This window comes from Chlorocebus sabaeus, chromosome 27 (genome assembly GCF_047675955.1).
Source record: "Chlorocebus sabaeus isolate Y175 chromosome 27, mChlSab1.0.hap1, whole genome shotgun sequence".
Lineage (NCBI taxonomy): Eukaryota > Metazoa > Chordata > Mammalia > Primates > Cercopithecidae > Chlorocebus > Chlorocebus sabaeus.
Window position 1 is genome coordinate 42,672,390 of NC_132930.1, and position 22,163 is coordinate 42,694,552.

General features: G+C 53.0%; 1 protein-coding gene across 5 annotated transcripts in view; it reads left to right on the forward strand.

Moving 5' to 3' along the window:
• EVC (EvC ciliary complex subunit 1) overlaps positions 1–22,163 on the forward strand; it is a 99,386-nt gene that overhangs the window by 34,650 nt on the left and 42,573 nt on the right. For all 5 annotated transcript variants that reach the window (XM_073012517.1, XM_008017940.3, XM_008017941.3 and 2 more), the window contains exons 8-11: positions 1,433–1,591; positions 6,177–6,393; positions 7,161–7,309; positions 10,532–10,630. In XM_073012517.1, coding sequence (XP_072868618.1) covers positions 1,433–1,591; positions 6,177–6,393; positions 7,161–7,309; positions 10,532–10,630 — 624 coding nt within the window. The remainder of the gene's footprint in view (positions 1–1,432; positions 1,592–6,176; positions 6,394–7,160; positions 7,310–10,531; positions 10,631–22,163) is intronic.

The window sequence follows — 22,163 nt, forward strand, 5'->3', positions numbered from 1 at the left end:
GGCCTAGAAATGTGTGTAAAATGGGAAGAGAAAAGAGCTTGGTGTCAAATCTTGAATCCTGCCCATATTTAAGGAGGAGGGGATAAGAAAAATTGGGACAAGAAAGCAGAGGAGGAATTGGATGGGCTTTGCAGAAGCAGGAGAAAGTCAGGTCACCGACGCCAAGAGAATCAGGCAGAGCAGGGTGTGCAGAGTTGGTGTAAGCAGTTGGTGTAAGCAGAGCAGGGTGTGCAGAGTTGGCGGTGTGACAGTCTGCAGTCTCATGTCAGGTGGGAGGCATGTCATTTGATGGCTCCAAGGGGAAGAGCAAGGTGAGAACATGAGGGTGCCAGGCAGGTTTGAGGTCCCTCTTGGCAGGGATGGGAGGAGGAGCTGACCAGCAGCATGTGTGGGGTTTACTGGGAGGCAATGGGGCCCTGAGATGGGAAGCTGCATTGATAGGGGGCATTCATCTGGGTGCAGGCTTCCTCCTGGCAGAGCCAGACCAATGCCGCAGTTGAGGCTGACAGAGTTTCATGACCTTGAGTCACAGCAACAAGATCAGCATGGGTTTCTGGTGCCACTAACCCCTGCCCCCTCCCATGCCTGGTCCAGCCAGACATGTCCATTTCAGCCTCTGAAAGGCTGAGCTGAGATGGAGGCAACCCCAGCGGTGGAGTTAAATGGGACTGAGCCAAATCCTGGCTTTCATTGGCTCCATGACCTCTGACAAGTGACCTGACTCCCCCGAGCCCGTTCCTACATCTCTGGATAGATACTTTATCATGATATCAAATGTGTGAAGCACAGAGCCTGGTGAACAGCCTATGGGCCATGAGGCAAAGTTGTTCAGATTCCTAGTGTCATTGTCCTTAGAGCTCTGACTGGCTGTGATGACACAATTAGACCTCCTGCATTCTAAGCCACTTAGGAAATCCCAGCTCTGCTCCTGATAAAATGAGGGGGAGGGAAGATTTTAAAGCAAAATGTTTTCATGGTCAGCATCATCTCTGCCATATTAAGCTTTTGTACTTTTAGAACAAAAACTAACATTTAAACGTCAGTTTATGCTTTTACTTCCAGGAAGTATTTAATCCCTTTTAAAATTCCCAAAGCTTCTATGAGCACATTGTCACATTTCATCTGCCCCTAGGTAGCTGTAATGACCCGTGCAAGAGTCTGTAGGCTGGACAAGCTACTGCTTTCTTTCCTTAGCAGCAGTGCTCTTGTGTCTGCTGAAACGCTGTCGCAAAACTGACTGGCACTTGCAATGGAACCAGAAGGAACTTTACTGTAGAATGTGATTGTTGCCAAGATAAACTCACTGAAATTGTAGAATCGTTTAGAATCCTTATTTGTGATAAGGAGTGAATTGTAATTCCCAAGCATGCACCATTTGGCTTTCTTAAGTAAGTTTTTCCCTCACTTCATGTTGCTTGTGCTCATTTCACAGATGGAAGCTTTCTGGAAACAGATGGCAAACATCCAGCACTTTCTTGTGGACCAGTTTAAGTGTTCCAGCTCCAAAGCCCGACAGCTCATGATGACTCTGACGGAAAGAATGATTGCCGCCGAAGGGCTGTTGTGTGATTCTCAGGAGCTGCAGGCTCTGGTAATGCTGGAGGGGGCGGGAGGGAACATAAAGATATTCAGACTAGAGATTTGGAATTCCGAGGCTTGATATCATTAAATCTAACAGATTCATGTTGTAGCTGGTTATGTAGAGCCTCAGGGAAAAAAAAAAAAAAAAACCAGTAAATTCATTCATCCATGTATTCATCCATTTATTATCCATCCATCCACCCAGCCATCCACCCGTTGACCCTTCCATCCATCCATCTATCCATCCATCCATCCATCCACCCATCTACCCATCCACCCATCCATCCACCCATCTACCCATCCACCCATCCATCCGTCTACCCATCCATCCATCTGCCCTCCCACCCATTTATCCACCCATCCATCTGCCCTCCCACCCATTTATTCATCCATCCATCCATCCATCCATCCATCCACCCATCCATCCATCCATCCGTCTACCCATCCATCCATCTGCCCTCCCACCCATTTATGCACCCACCCACCCATCTACCCATCCACCTATCCATCCACCTACTCATCCATCCATCCATCCATCCATCCATCCATCCATCCATCCAATGAGTAAAGATTCTGGCCAGCTCAGTATTACTACAGCATAGAACACTGGTCCTAAACTTGAAATTACACATTGAAATTATCTGGGGAGCTTTAAAAAGTACTGATTCTTGGGCCCCACATGGGTCTCCATCCCAGAGTTTCTGACTTAATCAGACTGGGGTGCAACCTGGCTGGGCACTGGGGTTTTTAGAGCTCCCCAATGACGACAGTGGGCGCTGGGATTGACGCCCACTGGTGTAGACAGAGCATTGATTTACTTTCCTGACTGCCCTGTTTTGCCTGCAGAGTTCTTTAATAATGCCTTTTCCTGGCCTTCACTCTGAGGTTCTGATGTGATTGGTCTGGAGTGGAGGCCCTGGCATTGTGGGTTTTAAAACTCTGTGAACTATTCTGATGGGAGGCCAGGGATACAAACCCCTGATGCATGAGTGTCCAACCTTTTGGCTTCCCTGGCCGCATTGCAAGAAGAAGAATTGTCTTAGGCCACATATAAAATACACTAACACTAACAATAGCTGATGAGCAAAAAACCCCAAAACACAAAAAAGGTCCCTGCTTATTTTTGTGAAGCCTGCCAACCACAGATAAGCAGAAAAGTCCTCACATTCAAAGGGGTGGACACTCATGGGAGAGAAATCTGGAAATCCAGCTTTGACTGTGGGCTCTGTTGTTAGGAGCTGTGTGATCTTGAACACATTACTTAGCCTCTCTGAGCGTCTGTTCCTCTATTTATAAAATAATAGTGCTAAGAGTTGCCACAGACAGGGCCTGGGTAGATGCTGAGTGACTCCTAACACCCCAGTCACCACTGGGTTCCTCCTGGTACACACTGGGCTCATCCTGTGTGCGCCAGTCAGTGTGTACTAGGCCCAGGGAATGAGCCCTCTGATGCTGCTCTGCGCCCATTTCCCTGTCCTGTGCACCAGCTCATGTGGCCGCTCGGCTCAGAACCCTCTAGTGGCCTCCCCGCCCTCAGCACAGACTCAGCTCCTTGGAAAGCCAAGCCTTGGCAGATCCTCGCCACCCCTTGCACACCGCAGGCCTCTCCCAATCCGTTCTGCTCCTCCAAGTGTGATCCACAGACCACAGCATCGGCAGCACCGGGAGCTGGTTAGAATGCAAAATTCTGCCCTCCACCCCTCCCACACAGGTCTACACTTTAACAAGACCCCCACGTCCACACAGTTGTTTGAGAACTTCATATGCTTTTTCTCAGCATATGCACACATGGCCTTCTTTTTCTCTCAACACTACCGAAAGCTAGGCTTGGAAGATACTTGATTCACAGCGTACTGATAAGGAGCCCACTCAGGGACCCACCTAAGATCCCTGTCCTGCCTAATGACATCGCTGAGCCTGGGCCTGAAGCTGCCTGGTTTGCTGCCCAAGCCCCTTTGAATTGGATTTCAGTGTGATAGGGCTGCTGACTTATATTAATGCTCTGCAAAGGTGAAAGACTTTTCTTCCTTTATTTTTTTCTTTTGCTATCAGCAGGATATTGATGCAGAAAAAAGAAAATACATCCTTAGCTGACTCTGGCCAGAGTATCAGCCAATAACTTCCAAACAGGAAGACGAAAAGGGATCATCCAGTTTAACAGCATGACTGTCCTTCAGCCAGTGTTTAATGAGCACCTACTGTGTGCCACATGCTGTTAATGGAAACCATAATGCAGAGGTTAGGAATGCATGCTCGGGGAAGAAACTGGAGCTCCTGCTGCAGCCTTACCACTCGTTAGCTAAGTGATCTTGGGCAGATAATTTAACCTCTCTGTGACTTGGTTTCATCATCTGTGCAATGGGGGCTGTAATAGCACCTGCTCTCTCACAGGGTAGTTGAGAGTGTTACAGACTCGTCTGTATATAAACTTTTTAGAGCAGAGCCCAGCACATAGGAAGCATTCAGTACTTATTGGTCATTAGAGCCCCACAGGCCACATGTCAGCAGAAGAAACAGACAACAACAAATTATTGTAATGATGCGTGGACAGGGCTACACGGTCTATGTTTGTATAGAAGAGGGATGGATTCACTGTGCCTGCATACCGGGTACCAGAGGGGAAAAATATGGCTTCTGTATCTCAGAACACAGAAGAGTTGGAATTCCGACAGTAGCATCCCATCTTTCTGGCCTGGGCATTTGGAGCTGGAATGTGCATCTCTGAATATTAAAACTGGAAGAGCCCTTCAAAGGGACCCTGGCGGTGATCAGATTCAGTTTCTTGAGACACACAAGAAATAAACAGCTGCCAAGACAAATGTGGGGACTGGCTGTAGATAATGATGAAAACAGCTGACACTCAGAGGCTCACAGTGCCCCTGCCCTGCTTGACATATTTTGACTTACTTAATCCTCACGTCAAATCTATGTGGCAGGGGGTCAGGTGAGGAGCTCGTACCCAGGTCCTGGGAGCCAAGTCTGAGCCTGGCACTGTCGAGGACTCAGCCATACTCAGAGCAGGTCGGGGCCCCCATCCTACATCCCACATCCCACATCCCTTTTCTCATGCACCTCTCTCCACTCCCATTCTCCCTCCAATATAAGCCCATCTATTGCAGCACCACTGCCTACCCTAGTCAGCCTGTGTTGGGTTCTCAACATCCTCCTGTGTTCTTTAGAGGTGGCCAGAGCCGCCCTTCCTGTGGTCCACCCAGCACCTCCGCTTATCCTCTTGCGCCCTCTAGTGGTCCTAGGCTGCTGGAATGAGCCTCGCCGTCCGTGTCCATCACTGAGGGATATTCTTGCCTTGGTCTTGTGGGAACAGAGGCCAGTGCAACTCAATGCACAGTGTGGCCATGGCTGGTCAATGGGGACATGGGCAACTCAGGCCTGGCCCCTGTATTCAAGGGCTCTCAGTCCAGGCTAGGACTGCCCGTCACAATCACCTCCTCGAAGACGGGAACCCTGGGGCAGTGGGGAACAGAGCAGGGGACCAGTGAGGGTGGGGACAAGCAGGGAAGGACCACAGAACCCGTGAGGACGAGAAGAAACTGGCCGGGCAGGGGAGTGAGAGGAGGCAGCGAGGGTGTTCCAGGAGGAGGGCTCCGCATGTGCAGAGGCTGGGCGGCCGGGAGCAGGCAGGTGTGCGGGACAAAGCCCCACAGAGCTTCCTGCACCACGCCCGGGGCGCTGGACTTGATCTCAGGGCAGCAACAGGAGGGTTTGGGGCCATGGCTGATAGAACCATCAGCATCTCTGAAAGGCCCCCTGGTCTGTGAGGCGGGGTCAGAGCCTGGGGCAGAGATGGGAGGCTGGGGAGCAGGACTGGCCCGTGGCCTCGGCCCAGCACAGAGGGGCCCAGGCCTGAGCGAGGCGTGGTTGGGCATAGGGGGTGCAGAGTCTGTGCCGAGGGAGATGTCGAGGCCCCCGCCCGCTCCTCCTTTCCCCCTTACTCTCATTCCATGAGCAGCCGCTCTCGGGTGTGCAGGGCCTTGGCTGCCTGGGTGGACATTTCCCCCTATCTTTTCTAAGGGTCTGTGAAATGATGAGGTGGGGCTGGGGAGGGCCTTCTGCAGAATCTGACTGTGGGGAGTCATGTTGGAAGCCAATCATTCCCCTGAAAATCTCAGCCGTCCCCAGCAGTCAGGCTCTCTGGGGCTGGAAAGAAAGCCGGGAACTGCTGGCGTTTCGCATTTCCTCCCCAGCCCTGTGGGGGCCACAGGGCCTGATTGGCCGGGGGAGGTGACTCTAAGCAAGGTGGCTTTTCCTCCTTGACTGTTTGCAAATCTGGATTTCCTCCTAGGAGAGTGGCCCTCTGGGGAGCACTACTGGCGACTAAGTGCCTATATGCTAACCAGCGTCAGCCTCCCCGCACCCGTAGGAGAGGCACTTAATCCTGACCTCGGGGGCAGACCCAGATTTCACTCATGAAGGAGAAGGGGAGTTCATTCCTCTGAGCTCTGCTCTACCGGAAACCGAACGCCAGGCAGTGCCATTAGTTAATGACCCTAGTGGACTCCTCCCAGCCATGAGTTAACGTGCCCTGGTGGTTCCCAGGACACCCTAGCTATGGTCCTGTGTGTTTCTTTCTGCAGGATGCCCTGGAGAGGACGATGGGGCGGGCACACATGGCAAAAGTGATTGAGTTTCTGAAGCTGCAAGTCCAGGAGGAGACGAGGTGCCGGCTGGCTGCCATCTCCCGTGGCCTGGAGCTGCTGGCCGGTGAGGGGAAGCTGTCCGGGCGGCAGAAGGAGGAGCTGCTCACGCAGCAGCACAAGGCCTTCTGGCAGGAGGCGGAGCACTTCAGCCGGGGTGAGCCGTGGGCACGGGTGCCGCGGTCCACGACGCTGGCCTTCTGGGTCCCTGGGGCTGAGCGGTGTGAGGGCTGGCAGCCTGGGGCAGTGTGCCCATGACGTGGGCACAGGTGGCCTTTCTGCTTCTGCCCTAGGGACTGGGTCACTGGGCTGCTCTCTGGGGCTCTCTTCCCTTCTCTGGACAGTAGAGGCCATGAGGGCCAGTGCCCAGGGCAGGGGTCACCTGCTGCACTGACTCACCAGGGATTCGGGCTGACTGAGCCCTCGTGTGCTGCAGCAAAGCCACTGGGAACTGCAGAGGGACAGAGGGGGGTGAGGGTCTCACACTAGAAATTTACACAAAGTGGCCCGTGTTGCCCAGCGGCCCCTCGTGGTCCTGCCGGAGTCATGTGGCCCTGCTCAGTGGCAGGGTGGGCAAGGGTGGGCCATCGTCCAGCGTGTGGGGCAGGAAGGGGAGTCCAGGGTGGCTGAGCCGTGCGGGGTGGCTGAGCCATGTGTGTGTCCCACGCATGCTCCTGTCCCAAGGCTGACCCTGGGGTGTGGGTGGGGCAAGGCTCAAGACGTAGAGGCATCTGGGCTTAGCTGAGGTCACACTACCAGTAGGACCCACAGAAGGAAACCCAGGTCTGTCACCGGCAGGGCGGGCACTCTCTCTGCGGCCAACACAAGCTTCCCCAACCTCCGGACAGGAGAACACATGAGGGTCCCCACTGAAAGTCTGGCTCAGAGAGTCACCTCCTGTGCTGTGGCTTTTTTCAATCCCAGAGTTTGTCCAGCGAGGCAAAGACCTGGTCAAGGCATCTCTGGCTCACCAGGTGGAGGGGACGGCAAAACTCACGCTGGCCCAAGAGGAGGAACGGAGAAGCTTCCTGGCTGAGGCCCAGCCAACTGCTGACCCGGAAAAGTTTCTCAAGGTGACGCACATCCCCGGTCTCTGCACATGTGGGTGAGCTGGTGGTAGCTCTGTTCCCGTGACTGAGCATGGGGAGCCAGAGGTATTCATCAGACGTGAGGTTATCTCCCTACTTCCCGTGCGTCAGCCGAGTGACCGAATCTCGGTCCCTTAGCCCCTACATCCCTAGTGTCCTAGTAGACTGTAAGCGGGTGATAAAAGTTGTGCTGCCCTCACTGGGCTGCTGAGAAGAGGAGGGGGTAGGATCCGTAGAGAGCTTGACAGAGTGCAAACGCATAGCAGGGGCGCACAGATGGTGGCAATGACGTGAAGGAAGCAGTGTGTGGCCCAGAGGGGACAAGTGTGTCACGGAGAGTAAGGCAGGCTCACACACCCAGGGACAGGGCCCTTGTGGGTCGGCTGCAAGTCCAGGAGAAGGAAGGAAGCCCCCAGCCTTGCTTGGGTTGAGTGGGCAGGGCCAGGAAGTGGTCAAGGTCGGAGGTACCCTTGGTCTTGCCTGAGAAGGGGACAAGAAGACCTGAAGGAGGACAGAAAGCAAGACGTCACCCTCCAAGGAAAAGGAATCAGCTGGCCCCAGTGCAGGCTCCAAGGACCTGGGCTCGCCAGTTCTCAGAGAGACCACCGAGCTCTGGTTTCGCTCTGCTTGCTTACCCTGGTAATGGGCAGTGGGGCTGGGGGAGGGCCAGCTTGTCCGTGACCATCTTGCAGGCTGGTTAAGCACTGAGCGCTGAGGCCAGCCACACCTGGGTTTGGGTGCTGACTCTGCCACTAAATAGCTGGGTGACCTTGGGCATGTTGCTTACCCTCTGGCCCTCAGCTTCCACATCTGTGAAATGGGCATAATGGCACCTGTATCACAGCATTGTGAGGATTCAGTGAGTCCAAGGAAGGGGCAGCCCCAGCCTCACTGTTTGCCCAAGTCCGCCTGCCCTGCATTAGCACTTGGTACAGCGCATCTCAGTTCTGCCAAGGGGTGGGTGGCACCCTGTCTGGGTCCAGGCTTAGCCCAGAATAGAGGCCCAGGGGCCCTCCCCGGGGGCCACCCTGGTGGTGGTGGCACCACTGCAGTGAGAAGCCAATGGAGGGGTCCCCTCAGAACAGAGGAGAAGCCTCTAGGTCCTTGTCTAGCTGCCTCCCTTACCCAGGGAGCCTCTTCCAGGGCCACACTGGGAGCTTCTGGGTTTGCCACATAGGGGTAGGGTGGGTTTTTCTGTCTTTGAGAAGACCCGTTCGAAATAAGAGGAAGATAAGGCTATTCATTTTCTCATTACTTGGAGATTTCTGGGCCCCTGTCCTTGATGTCACATTGCGAGTCCAGAGTGTGGACCCAGTGCCTGGGTGACCTTGGTGTCCCAGGGTCTCAGTACACTCCTCGGAATGCCTCGGTGCTGGCGTTCAGGATACGTGGGTCGCAGGCCGGGAAGGGTGAATGAGCGCATGAGTGTGTGAGTGAACCAGGACATGGACATACGGGCAGACGAGTGAATGAAGGAAGGAGGATGGAATGGGTGGGAGAATGAATGAACGACACCAGGCTACCAGCACACACTCAGCACCCACTTTTTTCCAGTCCCGCTGTTCTCTCTCATCTCACCTCCTGCCCGTAGCATCCCCAAAGGTCCTATGGGGTCTTACCTCTTGGTCTCTGCTGCTGCTCTGAGCATGGCTCTCCGTCTTCCCTCCAGGGAGCCATTCCTTGTCCTTAGAGACTCCATTGAAACACCTCCCCCACAGGGAATTTTCTCCTACAGTCTTTCCCTAAGAAGAGTCTGTTCCTTTGTCCTTCTGCCCTGCCTCACCCCTCTGCTGGTGCCGCGGCCTCTGATGTTCTGCCTAGGGCTGGCCGGGTCTCCCTCTGCTGATGCCCGGGGCCTCTGATGCTCTGCCTAGGGCTGGCCGGGTCTCCCTCTGCTGATGCCGGGGCCTCTGATGCTCTGTCTAGGGCTGGCCGGGTCTCCCTCTGCTGGTGCCGGGGCCTCTGATGCTCTGCCTAGGGCTGGCCGGGTCTCCCTCTGCTGGTGCCGGGGCCTCTGATGCTCTGCCTAGGGCTGGCCGGGTCTCCCTCTGCTGGTGCCGGGGCCTCTGATGCTCTGCCTAGGGCTGGCCGGGTCTCCCTCTGCTGGTGCCCGGGGCCTCTGATGCTCTGTCTAGGGCTGGCCGGGTCTCCCTCTGCTGATGCCCGGGGCCTCTGATGCTCTGCCTAGGGCTGGCCGGGTCTCCCTCTGCTGGTGCCGGGGCCTCTGATGCTCTGCCTAGGGCTGGCCGGGTCTCCCTCTGCTGGTGCCGGGGCCTCTGATGCTCTGTCTAGGGCTGGCTGGGTCTCCCTCTGCTGGTGCCGGGGCCTCTGATGCTCTGTCTAGGGCTGGCCGGGTCTCCCTCTGCTGATGCTGGGGCGTCTGATGCTCTGTCTAGGGCTGGCCAGGTCTCCCTCTGCTGGTGCCCGGGGCCTCTGATGCTCTGTCTAGGGCTGGCCGGGTCTCCCTCTGCTGATGCCCGGGGCCTCTGATGCTCTGCCTAGGGCTGGCCGGGTCTCCCTCTGCTGGTGCCGGGGCCTCTGATGCTCTGCCTAGGGCTGGCCGGGTCTCCCTCTGCTGGTGCCGGGGCCTCTGATGCTCTGTCTAGGGCTGGCTGGGTCTCCCTCTGCTGGTGCCGGGGCCTCTGATGCTCTGTCTAGGGCTGGCCGGGTCTCCCTCTGCTGATGCTGGGGCGTCTGATGCTCTGTCTAGGGCTGGCCGGGTCTCCCTCTGCTGTTGCCCGGGGTAGCCCAGTCTCCTGCTGCTCTGCTGGGGTCCTCAGGAAAGGGCCTCTGCCACATGGTCAGAGTGGGGCCTGGCTGGTTGCTGACTGCACTGACCTCCAATTGCCAGTCTGCGTCACCCTTGCTGGGCTCCCATCAGTGGGTCTCCTGTAGCCTGGGTGGTCAGAAAGTGACGTTTGGGTGGCTGTGGCCAGGGCAGAGGGGTGACAGAAGTGGCCCAGTGGCCCCTGCTCATCCTGGGTTTAACAAAAGCGTGGTGGTTTATGGTGTTTTCTGGAAACCAGATTTGCTGGCCGTGGCATCAGCTGTGAAAGCCATGTGACAGCTCCATGCCTCCGTTTTCTTGTGTGTAATACAGGGGCCAACATCCTTCTTTCTGACCTGAGACGCAGGGGACAGTTGGAGAACCTTCTGGGAAAAAACCCTACATGTTCCTACCAGACTCAGCTCTCGTTTTCCTCACAGGCTTTTCACGAGGTCCTGGAGAGGCAGAGGCTGATGCGGTGTGACCTGGAGGAAGAGGAGAATGTGAGAGCCACCGAGGCTGTGGTTGCACTCTGCCAGGTACATGGCCTCTGTGGGGACCAGCACAGAAGCCCCAGGGTCTGTGTGTGTGCGAGAACCTCACATCCTCCTGGCCAGGGACCCCAGAGGTGGTTCAGGTCCAACCCCGGCACTCATTGGCCGGTGATCCAGGCAGGCCGCGTCCCCTCCATGCGATCCTCCTTGTCCACATCAGAAACCAAGGTGGTTGGCCTCGGTCCTCTCTGAGGCACCGTCCATTTCTGGGGTGCTGAGGATTCTTGTCTCCAAACATCCCTGTTAGCAAAGCTCTTTGGAAATCAGTTCTCCTCGGGTGAGAAATAGGCCCAGGATTTCTGGGTGTCATCGTGTAAAGTGGTGATGAAGAAGGGGTGCCAAGCTGAAATGGGGATGTCGGAGATCACGTGCCACACCACCTCTTTCCCCTGTGCAACCGTGTGCAGGTCTGGGGTGGGGGGGTGAAGCCGGCCGTGCTTGCCCAGCAGGGAGGCTTTGAGAGAGCAGGAGAGGGCACCTGAGCCCTCCTTAGGGGCACGAGTCACAGGATGCCATGCTGAGCCAGACAGAGCCCCCGCCTCAGGCAGCATCGTCAGCTGTCAGAAAGGCAGGAGTGTGGACACCTGGCTATGAAGGAATCAACAAGTGGGTGCTGGGCAGCACCGGGAGGAGGAGAGGGCCTGGGTCTGTGTCCTGGCTCCCCACTTCCTCACTGTGTGACCACAGGAGCATCACCTGTTCTCTAGCTCTCAGTTTCCCCATCTGTGAAATGGGGACGGTCATAGTTCTTCTTCATGGTGTGCCGGGAGGACTGTGTATGGGGCCCCGAGACAGTAGCTGGCACTTGGGACACGCCAGGGTATGTCGTCTCTGGTGACAGCTTCCCTGCTTCTGAGTACAGAGGAGAGGCAAGGGGCTCCTGGGTGAAGGGGAGGTCAAGGACAGCAGGCTGCAGGAGGCAATGCTGAGCCAAGCATTGGATGAGACCAGGCCCAAGTGGACAAGGAGTCAGCGGGCATCCCCAGCAGGGAGAAGCTCATGCAGTGGTGGGAAGTGCAACTCCTCACCTGGATGGGAGCTGCACTGGGGTCAGTCATGTCTCTGTTAACCTCTGTTAACCGTGTCTCTGTTAACCTGATGAATACCACTGACTGGTATATTAAACAACAGAAATGTGTTCTCTCAAGGTTCTGGAGGCTGAAGCCCGAGATCACAGTGCCAGCAGGGTTGACTTCTGGTGAGGCCTCTTCCAGGCTTGCAGACAGCTGCCTTCCCATTGCCTCCTCACATGGTCATTTCTTTTCTTTTTTTTTTTTTTTTTTTTGAGAAGGAGTCTTGCTCTGCCACCCAGGCTGAAGTGCATCTCGGCTTGCTGCAAGCTTTGCCTCCCGGGTTCACGCCATTCTCCTGCCTCAGCCTCCCGAGTAGCTGGGACTACAGGCACCCGCTACCACGCCTGGCTAATTTTTTGTATTTTTAGTAGAGACGGGGTTTCACCATGTTAGCCAGGATGGTCTCGATCTCCGGACCTTGTGATCCACCTGCCTCGGCCTCCCAAAGTGCTGGGATTACAGGCGTGAGCCACCACACCCGGCCACAGAGTCATTTCTCTGTGCTTGGAAGAGTAGAGGGCAGGGGAGAGAATGAAAGAGAGGGCTCTGGTCTCTCCCTTTTCTTACAAGGACACCAGTTCTGTGGGATTAGGGCCCCACCCTGATGACCTCATCTAACCTTAATTACCTCCTTAAAGGCCCTGTCTCCAAATACAGTCACATGGGATACTGGCGGCTAGGGCTTCAACATAAGAATTTGATTACCTAATTACCTCCAGATACAGTCACATGGGATACTGGAGGTTAGGGCTGCAACCTAAGAATTTGGGAGGGGACACAATTTAGTCCAAACAGTGTCCTTCAAAACATCATGTTCATCTGGAACCTCAGAATGTGGCCACGTTTGGAAATAAGGGCTTTGCAGATGTCATTGGTTAGATCGTGCAATTGGTTAGGTCCTACTGGATTCAGGTGGGTCCTAATTCTGATGACTGGTGTCCTTATAAGAAGGCCATGAGAAGACGTAGAGACACAGGGAAAGAGGCCGTGTGAAGACGGAGGGAGGGCCTGGAGTGATGCAGCCGCAAACCAAGGAACACCTGCAGCCTCCAAAAGCCAGAAAAGCCCAGGAAGGGCCCCTCCCGGAGCTTTTGGAGGGGGGAGGCTCTGCCAACACCTTGATTTCATACTAATGCCTTCCAGAACCGTGAGAGAATAAACTTCGTTGTCTTAATGCACCCAGTTTGTGGCGCTTTGTCATGGCAGCCACAGGAAACTAAGCGGAAACCGATCTTTGTTCAGGGCTAGCTCCTATCTTAAGTGCCTCTTGAGTATTTGATTATTTAATTCTCATGAGATTCACGAGGAAGACACTGCATTTTCCTTCCTTCCCAGAGGAGGAGTGAAGAAGTGTTTTCTCCAGAAATGCGTAGGATGGGGCTCAATTTGTCAAAGTCCTGGGGCCCGCAGGCAGGAAAGGAACAACTTTGTCTCCAGAGGAGTCAAGACTCAAATCCCCGGCTGGGCATGAGGAAACCAAGTTCTAATCTTCCTCTGAGTACTAACATGCTGTGTGACCTTGGCTGGTTACATAACCTCTCTGTGCTGGCCCATGTATCTTGCCCAGGTTTTACACAGCCAGCAAGCGGGGAAGATGAGATTTAAAATAAAGACTTTCTAATGTTAGTGCTGGTGTGGTCACCCCAGCCATGCTGCTCAGCGTGTTGACGGCTGTTGTGAAACCTCAGTTCTTTTTAGTGTAAAAGAATATAAACAAGAGACCGCAGCAAAGGGGATGCAGCATAGAGCAATTTATTGCAAAGGAGAAAGAATGTTCTGAAAGGTGCAGAATAGACAGGACACCCTGGGAAATAGAGCAGATGAGACAGCCTTAACTGTTACCGGGGAAACTCCCTTTCTGGGGAGTCTTATGTGATTATTCATAAGGGGGTGGGAGAGGCATCACTAGTAAGCATGTTCTGGCGGGGTGGTCCTCCGAGTGCACATGTTCAGTAGCTGTACACACTTGTTCAAACATCACATGTCTCATTAGCATCTTAAGTCTCCACCCAAGGGTGTGTTTTTTACTATTATAATGAGCAGAGGGTCAGTCTGAGGACAGATCAAATCAAAGTGCTCGTGCCATCTGCAGGGGACGGTCCCACTCAGATAACTGTGCTTGGAAGAGCCGGACTACGGTGTGAATGCTGAGGCTTATTGTGTTGGCGGGTTGGTCGCCACGTCCCAAGGACATGGTCACTTCCTTGACTACCTATCCTGCCTCAAGTGTGGGCTGTGGAGCGTAACAGCGAACCCAGGCTCTGGAGCCAGACATCCTGGGCTCAGATTCCAGCCGGGCCACTTATTGTGCCCTGCCGGAGGTGAGCCCAGGCGGCCCAGAGGCTATGGGGTGGGTACCAGCAGCATTGTCCTCCTCACCCCCCATGGTAGCTTGTTGGCTTCTCACCCATCCTCTCTAAAGCAGCTCGCAAACCTTGCTGTGCATCAGAGTATTGCCAAGATCGCGGAAAGTGACGTACAGGTTAGATCGCTTGCTCACAATTACACAACCAGACTGACAGCCTGAGTAAAACCCCAATCAATGATTGCCGCAAAGGGTAAGCCAAGCAGTGTATAAATGTAAACCCAGAACATCTGAGGCAGGTGTCAGTTAATGTAGAAAGTTTATTTTGCCAAGGTTGAGGAAGCGCACCTGTTACAGCCTCAGGAGATCCGGACGACATGCGAAGGGGGTCCGGGCACAGCGTGGTTTTATGCATTTTAGGGAGACATGAGACATCAATCAATATAGAAATACGTTGGTTCGGTCAGGAAAGGTGGGACAACTGGAAGCAAAGACAGGAAGGCTCCAAGTGGGGAGGGGGCTTCCAAATCACAGGTAGGCGAGAGATAAACAGTTGCATTCTTTTGAGTTTCTGATTATCCTTTCCAAAGAAGGCAGTCAGATCGGCATTCATCTCAGTGAGCAGAGAGATAACTGAATAGACGGGAGGCAGGTTTGCCCTAAGCAGTTTTCAGCTTGAGTGTTCCTTTTTGCTTAGGGATTTTGGGGGCCCAAGGTATTTTCCTTTCACAAAGGAAAGTGCCTGGCCAGCCCCAGCGGGTGCTGGTAAATACGTCGGTTTCAATGAAGGGTTGTCAGTGATGCCTAAATGACATCCTGAGGAAGTTATGCATTTGGTTTTTCCCTGTGTGGGCCTAGTTGCTGGGCCTGTGAGAGCTTCAGCGAAGAAAGTGAAGACAGCCCTTTAATGTAACATCAGGAGAGGGTGACGGGTGTGCCGAGGGGTGATACCTGCTGGCGTCTGTCTCCTAGGAGGAGGTACGTGAAATGTACTGTATATGAAAGTGCCGAGGGACACAGTGGAAATGGGCGTGAAATTCTTCACATCTGCATGGGTGTTTTTTTTTTGAGACAGAGTTTAGCTCTGATTGCCCAGGCTGGAGTGCAATGGTGTGATCTCGGCTCACTGCAACCTCCGCCTCCCAGGTTCCAGAGAGTCTCCTGCCTCAGCCTCCCGAGTAGCTGGGATTACAGGCGTGCGCCACCATGCCCAGCTAATTTTGTATTTTTAGTAGAGACAAGGTTTCACCATGCTGGTCAGGCTGGTCTCGAACTCCTGACCTCAGGTGATCCGCCTACCTCGGCCTCCCAAAGTGCTGGGATTACAGGCGTGAGCCACTGCTCCCAGTCTGGCCCAAGGCCTGTGTCAGTTTGTGTCCCAGAATTATTCCGGAGGGATTTCCTTAGATTTATTTACTTTGCCATTTCATCACAAGCCTTTAGGTTCCAGGACGCTTGGTTTATTTTACATTTCCTCAATGGGGAAATCGTTGCCCTTGGTTACTGGAAACTGCTTTACCTAATATTCCATAGGAGCAGGCTAAAATCCTGCATTGCTGATTGGAGAGCCAGCTGCGCCCTCCTGGCTTGGCGTCCTTGGGCCAGAGCCTGGACTGCTCTGAGCTCTGGTTTCCTTCTCTGTGCAGCGGAGACTGGGAGCCCACTTACCTTGGTGGCTGGGGGTGCCGAGGAGAGCAGGTCCAAGGCCCAGACCTGGCACATGGTAGGTGCTCAGTGAACGCCTCCTCGCCTGCCCCACAGGGAGCATGATCTCAGCAGATGTTGAGTCCAGGGGGGATGAGCCCAGATCTGGGGCCAGGGTCCTGGGTGTGAATCTCAACCACCAAAATGAACGACTGAGGCAGGTGTCACAATCAATCGCAGTTTATTGAGCCAGCTTGAGGGTGCACCTGGGAAAACGCAAGTCACAGACTTGGCTGTTTTTTCCAAAGAGGTTCTTAGGAGGTTTAGTATTTATACATTTTTCTTTAAAAAGGGGAGGGTGGGTGGTTGTGGGGGTGGAGCAGCAATGAAAGGAACACACTTGGGAGACTTTAGTTAATACCTAGTAAATCTACATTTTACATAAGATCAGGTGAACGTTTGAAGAAAAAGAGAACAGAGGAAGCAGGCGTCTCAGGAAGGGGTGAAGGAAGCATCCGTCTCGTCTTTGTTCTGTGCCTGGGAAGATAAGCCAGCCATCAACATGATCAGCATGGAGTCTTTTGAAAGAGCTGATTTCTGTTTAGTCCTTAGGGAAGAAAGCCTTATGGTGGTTGTCTAGTGAGGGAGGGGTACGATGAGGAGTGTTCAACCTCCCATCGCGTCCTTTACGGCCCTGGGAAGTCAGCTTCCCAGCTTTCTCTGGGGTCCCATTGGCCAAGAAGCCCCAGCTGTTTAGTCAGTTGGCAGCTTAGAGTTTTACTTTTCTTCCTCAGTCTCAGGCACCTTGGGAGAGTTTGTTCATTCATTCATTCATTCATTCATTCAACAAGTATTGTTGAGCACAGCTTTGTGCAGCATGTGTATGCTTGGGGTTGCAGCAGCAGCAGCATTGAGGCCAGTGTAAGGGCAGTGGGGAAGCTGGGGAGCAAGGCAGGCAGGAAGGGGCAGAAGGTGAGGGGATGAGTCCAGAGAGCCTCATCTTGGAAGGCTTTGCAGACTGTCCCAAGATAGTTGCATTTATTTCTGAATGAGACAGGAAATCACCAGCATGTTTTGAGCAGGGAGGTGACTTGCTTTGTGTTTTATAAGGATCACTGTGGTTTCCATGAGGAAGACAGACTGTAGGAGCAGAGGCGGAAGCAGGGAGCCCTGGTAGGAGACTGCTATGGCCCATGAAAGAGATGGCGCTGACTGACAGGGCAGTGAGAAAGCCTGGAGCTTTGTGTCTGTTTGGACGATCGATATCCCACCTCCTCTCTGTTAAAGTGGAACTAATAGGCCTTCTTCATATGGCTATCAAGAGGTTTAAATAAGCTCACATGGGTGAAGCATATAGAAGAGTGTTGGGCACACAATGACACTCAAAATATATTCTCGGCTGGGCACAGTGGCTCACACCTGTAATCCCAGCACTTTGAGAGGCTGAGGCGGATGGATCACTTGAGGTTAAGAGTTTGAGACCAGCCTGGCCAAGAGGGTGAAACCTCATCTCTACTAAAAATACAAAAATTAGCTGGTTGTGGTAATGGGCGCCTGTAATCCCAGCTACTCGGGAGGCTGAGGCACGAGAATCACTTGAACCTGGGTGGCGGAGGTTGTGGTGAGCCAAGATCACACCACTGCACTCCAGCCTGTTGACAGGGTGAAACTCCATCTCAAAAAAAATAAAGAAATATTCTCCTTCATCATCATTCACTGGATAGAAAGGTGTCTGTGCACAGAACACGCTCTCAAGGTACCCTGCCTTGCTGGCTGGCTGGCTGTGCCCAGGCATTAATTTACCCCTTCTTTGGGCATGGCACTTATCATGATATTGCAGGCACAGTGGCTGTGAGATAAATTTGATGGTCACCTGTATTAATCTGTTCTCACACTGCTAATAAAGACATACCCAAGACTGAGTAATTTATAAAGGAAACAGGTTTAATGGACTCACAGTTCCACATGGCTGGGGAGCCCTCACAATTTGAGCTCCTCAAATGAGGAGCAAAGTCACATCTTACATGGCAGCAGGCAAGAGAGAGCATGTGCAGGGAAACTCCTCTTTATAAAACCATCTGATCTCATGAGACTTATCCACTAACACAAGAACAGCACAGGAAAGACCCACCCCAGTGATTCTGTTACCTCCCACTGGGTCAGTCCCATGACATGGGGATTATGGGAGCTTCAATTCAAGATGAGATGTAGATGGGGACACAGCTAAACCATATCATAACCTAATGGTTCTCAGGGCTGCAGAGAAAAGTGCATTTTTCTGTATCCCCACTGTCTCTCAGCCTTAAAACAGTCCATTTTCAGTTCAATGGGGATGGATGCCATGCGATTGCATGAACTCTGTGGCTCAGCACCTCACAAACAGGTTGCTGCACCAAACCCAGCGTCATCCCAGTAACAACGGGGCTCTGGGCAGAGTTTGCCATCATCCCATTCCAGGGGCCACACAACCCACCTGTCCGTTTGGATGTCATGTCTGACTGTCCCCCCCACTGCCATTTCTCTTGAAAGGCTCCTGGGAGAAGGTGGTGAAATCACAGCCCTGTCTTGTGGGTCCTTCTCAGCTTCAGGCTGTCCCAGGAAGTTAGGGCTGAGAAAAAGGAGAGAAAACATGGGACTCCGTCCTTGAAGAACACAGTCATAATGGCAGGTGCTTATGAAGTGTCTGAGAGTAGTTCCCAAACCAACTTCACTTCTTCTGATGTCAGATGCAAGTTTAGGGGTCCTGAAGATCCCCCTCAGGCTCTTCAACTCACCAGAAGGACTCCCAGCACCCCCTGACAGCTGCTGTGCTCAGAGCTGGGCTGATGATAATGGAAGGCTACAGACTGAAGTCAGCCAAGGGAGAGGCATCGGGCTCCAGGAGGGCTGCCTGCACAGAGCTTCTGGGTGTCCTCTCCTGATGGAGTTGGGGGCAGCATTAACTCTCCCTGGCCACAGTATGTGACAAGGCACACAGAGTGTCACCAAGCAGGGAAGCTTGCCCAAGCTTGGTGCCCAGAGTTTTTACTGGAGCTCAGCCACATTGGCATGGCTGACCCACCACCACCACAGCTGCCCTGAGCCTCCAGCCCTTCAGAGGTCAAGCTGAGACCACATGCCCTAAGGCCACCCTGCCATAAATCACCGTGTTGGTGTAGACTATCAAGGCCCCCAGGTCAGCAAAGACACTCCAATCAGGCCAAACATTCCAGGGGCTGAGAGGTGACCTACTGGGGGCCAAGGACAGAGGCCAGACCCCTCTTTGGTCAAGATTAGGTGCTGCACAGCACTGGAAGTCTAAAGTGTCTGTTCAAGGTCACTCAGCTGGGACCTAGGAGTCAGGCCCAGGACTCATAATATTCACATGGGAAATAGTGATTCGGGGAACACAAGAAGGGAGAAGGAATGTGCCCTCCTTGATGGAAGGGCTGAGGCTTGTTCATTTCTCCATCCCTGGGGTCATGCCCAGGGGATAACCCACTCTAGACAATCAGTCAATATTGATGAATACACAAATCAATCAGTTAATGTATCAGTGAATTGGCTGGGTGTGGTGGCTCACACCTGTAATCCCAGCGCTTTGGGAGGCCGAGGCGGGTGGATAACACCTGAGGTCAGGAGTTCAAGACCAGCCTGGCCAACATGACAAAAGCCCGTCTCTACAAAAAATACAAAAACTAGCCAGGCATGGTGGCAGGTGCCTGTAGTCCCAGCTACTCAGGAGGCTGAGGCAGGAGAATGCTTGAACTCGGGAGGCGGAGGTTGCAGTGAGATGAGATTGCGCCATTGTACTCCAGCCTGGGCAACAGAGCGAGACTACATCTCAAAAAAAGAAAGAAAGAAAAAAATATATATATATTTATCAATGAATCAGCTAAACTATTGTCATTCTGAAGATGTCATATTAGGTATTAGCTATTATAGTTATACTATATTATATATTAGTATAGCCACCGTAACTAATGACCACAAACTCAGTGGCTTAAAGCGACACAAAGTTATGTTACAGTTCTGGAGGTCAGAAGTCTGATGTGGATTTCACTGGGCTAAAATGAAGGTGTCAGCCGTGCTGATTCCTCCTGGAGGCCCCAGGGTAGAAACGGTTTTCTTGACTTTTCCAGTTTCTAGAGGCCACCCACATTCCTTGGCTCAGGGCCCTTTCTTCCATCGTCAGGGCCAGCTATGGTGCCACTCCTGCCTCTGCTTCCTCCATCACATCTTCTCTGACTGTGACCCTCCTGCCTCCCTCATTCACTTATAAGAACCCTGTGATGACATTGGAGCCAACTGGGTCATCCAGGGTCATCTCTCCGTCTCAGGATCCTTAACTCAATCCTACCTGCGAAGTTTCTTTACCGTGTAAAGTTCCATGCTCAAAAGTTCCAGGGATTGGGAGGTGGACATCTTGAGGGAGACATTCTGTGTACCACAGAGAAAAACGGTACGTTTCCAAAGAGTGAAAGAAATTTGTTTCTTGAAGACCATGAAAACCCTGATTTTCTGGGCAAGTAACGTATTGGAAGCAGATCTTGAGAGGAAATGATAGAAGCTTGGGCACCACAGACCTCCGCGTTGCTGGGAAGCAGGTGTCCATGGGCGCTGCAGACTCAAGGCAGTTTCCATGGTCCTTATTAGGCTTAAAGGGTTAATACACCATGACCAAGGATGCTGAGACTGAGAAAAATAGGCTGGGTGATGCATATCTACCTTTACAGTAACAGGCTAAGGAAATGTGGCTTTTTATTTTGTTTTATTTTATTTTATTATTATTATTATTATTTTGAGATGGAGTCTCTGTCGCCCAGGCTGGAGTACAGTGACGCAATCTGTGCTCACTCACTGCAGGCTCTGCCTCCCGGGTTCACGCCATTCTCCTGCCTCAGCCTCCCGAGTAGCTGGAACTACAGGCACCCGACACCACTCCCGGCTAATTTTTTGTATTTTTAGTAGAGACAGGGTTTCACCGTGTTAGCCAGGATGGTGTTGATCTCCTGACTTTGTGATCTGCCCGCCGTGGCCTCCCAAAGTTCTGGGATTACAGGAGTGAGCCACTGTGCCTGGCTGTGGTTTTTTATTATAATTTAGTAAAACTACTGGGGTAAATGTGTTGTGTTTTCTTTGCAGAAGTACAACGCACAGTGCCCTTATATCACATGCTACCCCTCTTTCCTTTTGGCAATTTTCACAACCATCTTACCTCCCTGCAAAGAGGTGCAGAGGGGAGAAGAGTCATTCAAGAAGCAGACAGACCAGGTTAGGGGCCCATTTCAGCTGCATACCTGCTGTGTGGCCTAGTCCCTATCACTTAACCTCTCTGATCCAGGAATTCTTGGCTACCTTCCTTTTAAGTTCTTAACCATATGAAAGAGCCAGTGAACACCCCAAAATGACTGCTGTTGCTCTCAAGAAGTCCAACATCCTTAATCTGGCCCAGGATGACCATGACCACTTAGCTTGATCCATGAGGCCCATCCAGCCTGTCCACAAGATGCCCCCAACCTGACCCACAAGGCCTTCCTGACCTGACCCATGACACTTCCACCCAAGCTGGCCCACAGGATCCACCTGTCCAGCCTGGCCCATGAGGGCCACACAACCCGGCCCACTCATCACCCTTCCTAAAGTTCTGTCCCTTGCTCCCTGACTTCCAGCTGACCTCAGCTATCTCTTAGTTCCCCCAAGGGTACCCTCGTCCCTCCCACCCCAGTGCCTGAAACTGTCTTCCTCCTTTCCCTGGGCTTTGCCTGGCCAGCTCATTCTTGCTCTTTGAGTCTCAGCTGAAATGTTACTTCTTTAGGGGAACCCTTCTCTGACCTCTCCTTAGACCTGTCTAACTTCGGACTTCCATCCTCCTGATCATCACATGTGTCACAGCCTATGGGGAGCATGTGTGCAATGTCTGACCCTCTGTTGGGCTATGAACTCCTTCAGGTCTGGGTCCACACCTGCCTCAGTCACCGCAGTGTCCCTGGCACAGGGCCTTGCCTGCAGTAGGTGCCAGGAGACATTTGCAAAATGAACGTATGCATGCTGTGAGGATGACACACATATTTATCCCAGAGCTTTCACTTTTAGGACCCCCTCCCTCTCCTGCTGTCCAGGTAACTATGATCACAGTCATGCTGTGTAACAAGACACTTGGAAACCCAGGGGCTGAAAACAACAGTGATTTGCACTCATGGTCTGCAGCTCGGGAATTTGGCTGATCTACGCTGGGCTTGATTAACTTGACTCAGCTTTGCTCCATGTCTCTCCCATCTTCCCCCTAAGACCTGTGGACTAGCCTGGGCATGTTCTTCTCATAGCAATAGCTGAGGTCTAGCCTCCAAAGCAGCACACTTCCACCTCATTCTCTCGGCCAAAGCCAGTCACATGCCTGAACTCAGTGTAGCAGTCAGGGAAGTGCTCCCCACTCACTTTGAGAAGTCCCTGCAAAGTTATGTGGCAAGGGGCGTGGGTGCCAGGAGAGAGAGTGGGAGGCGGTGCACTGAGCTGC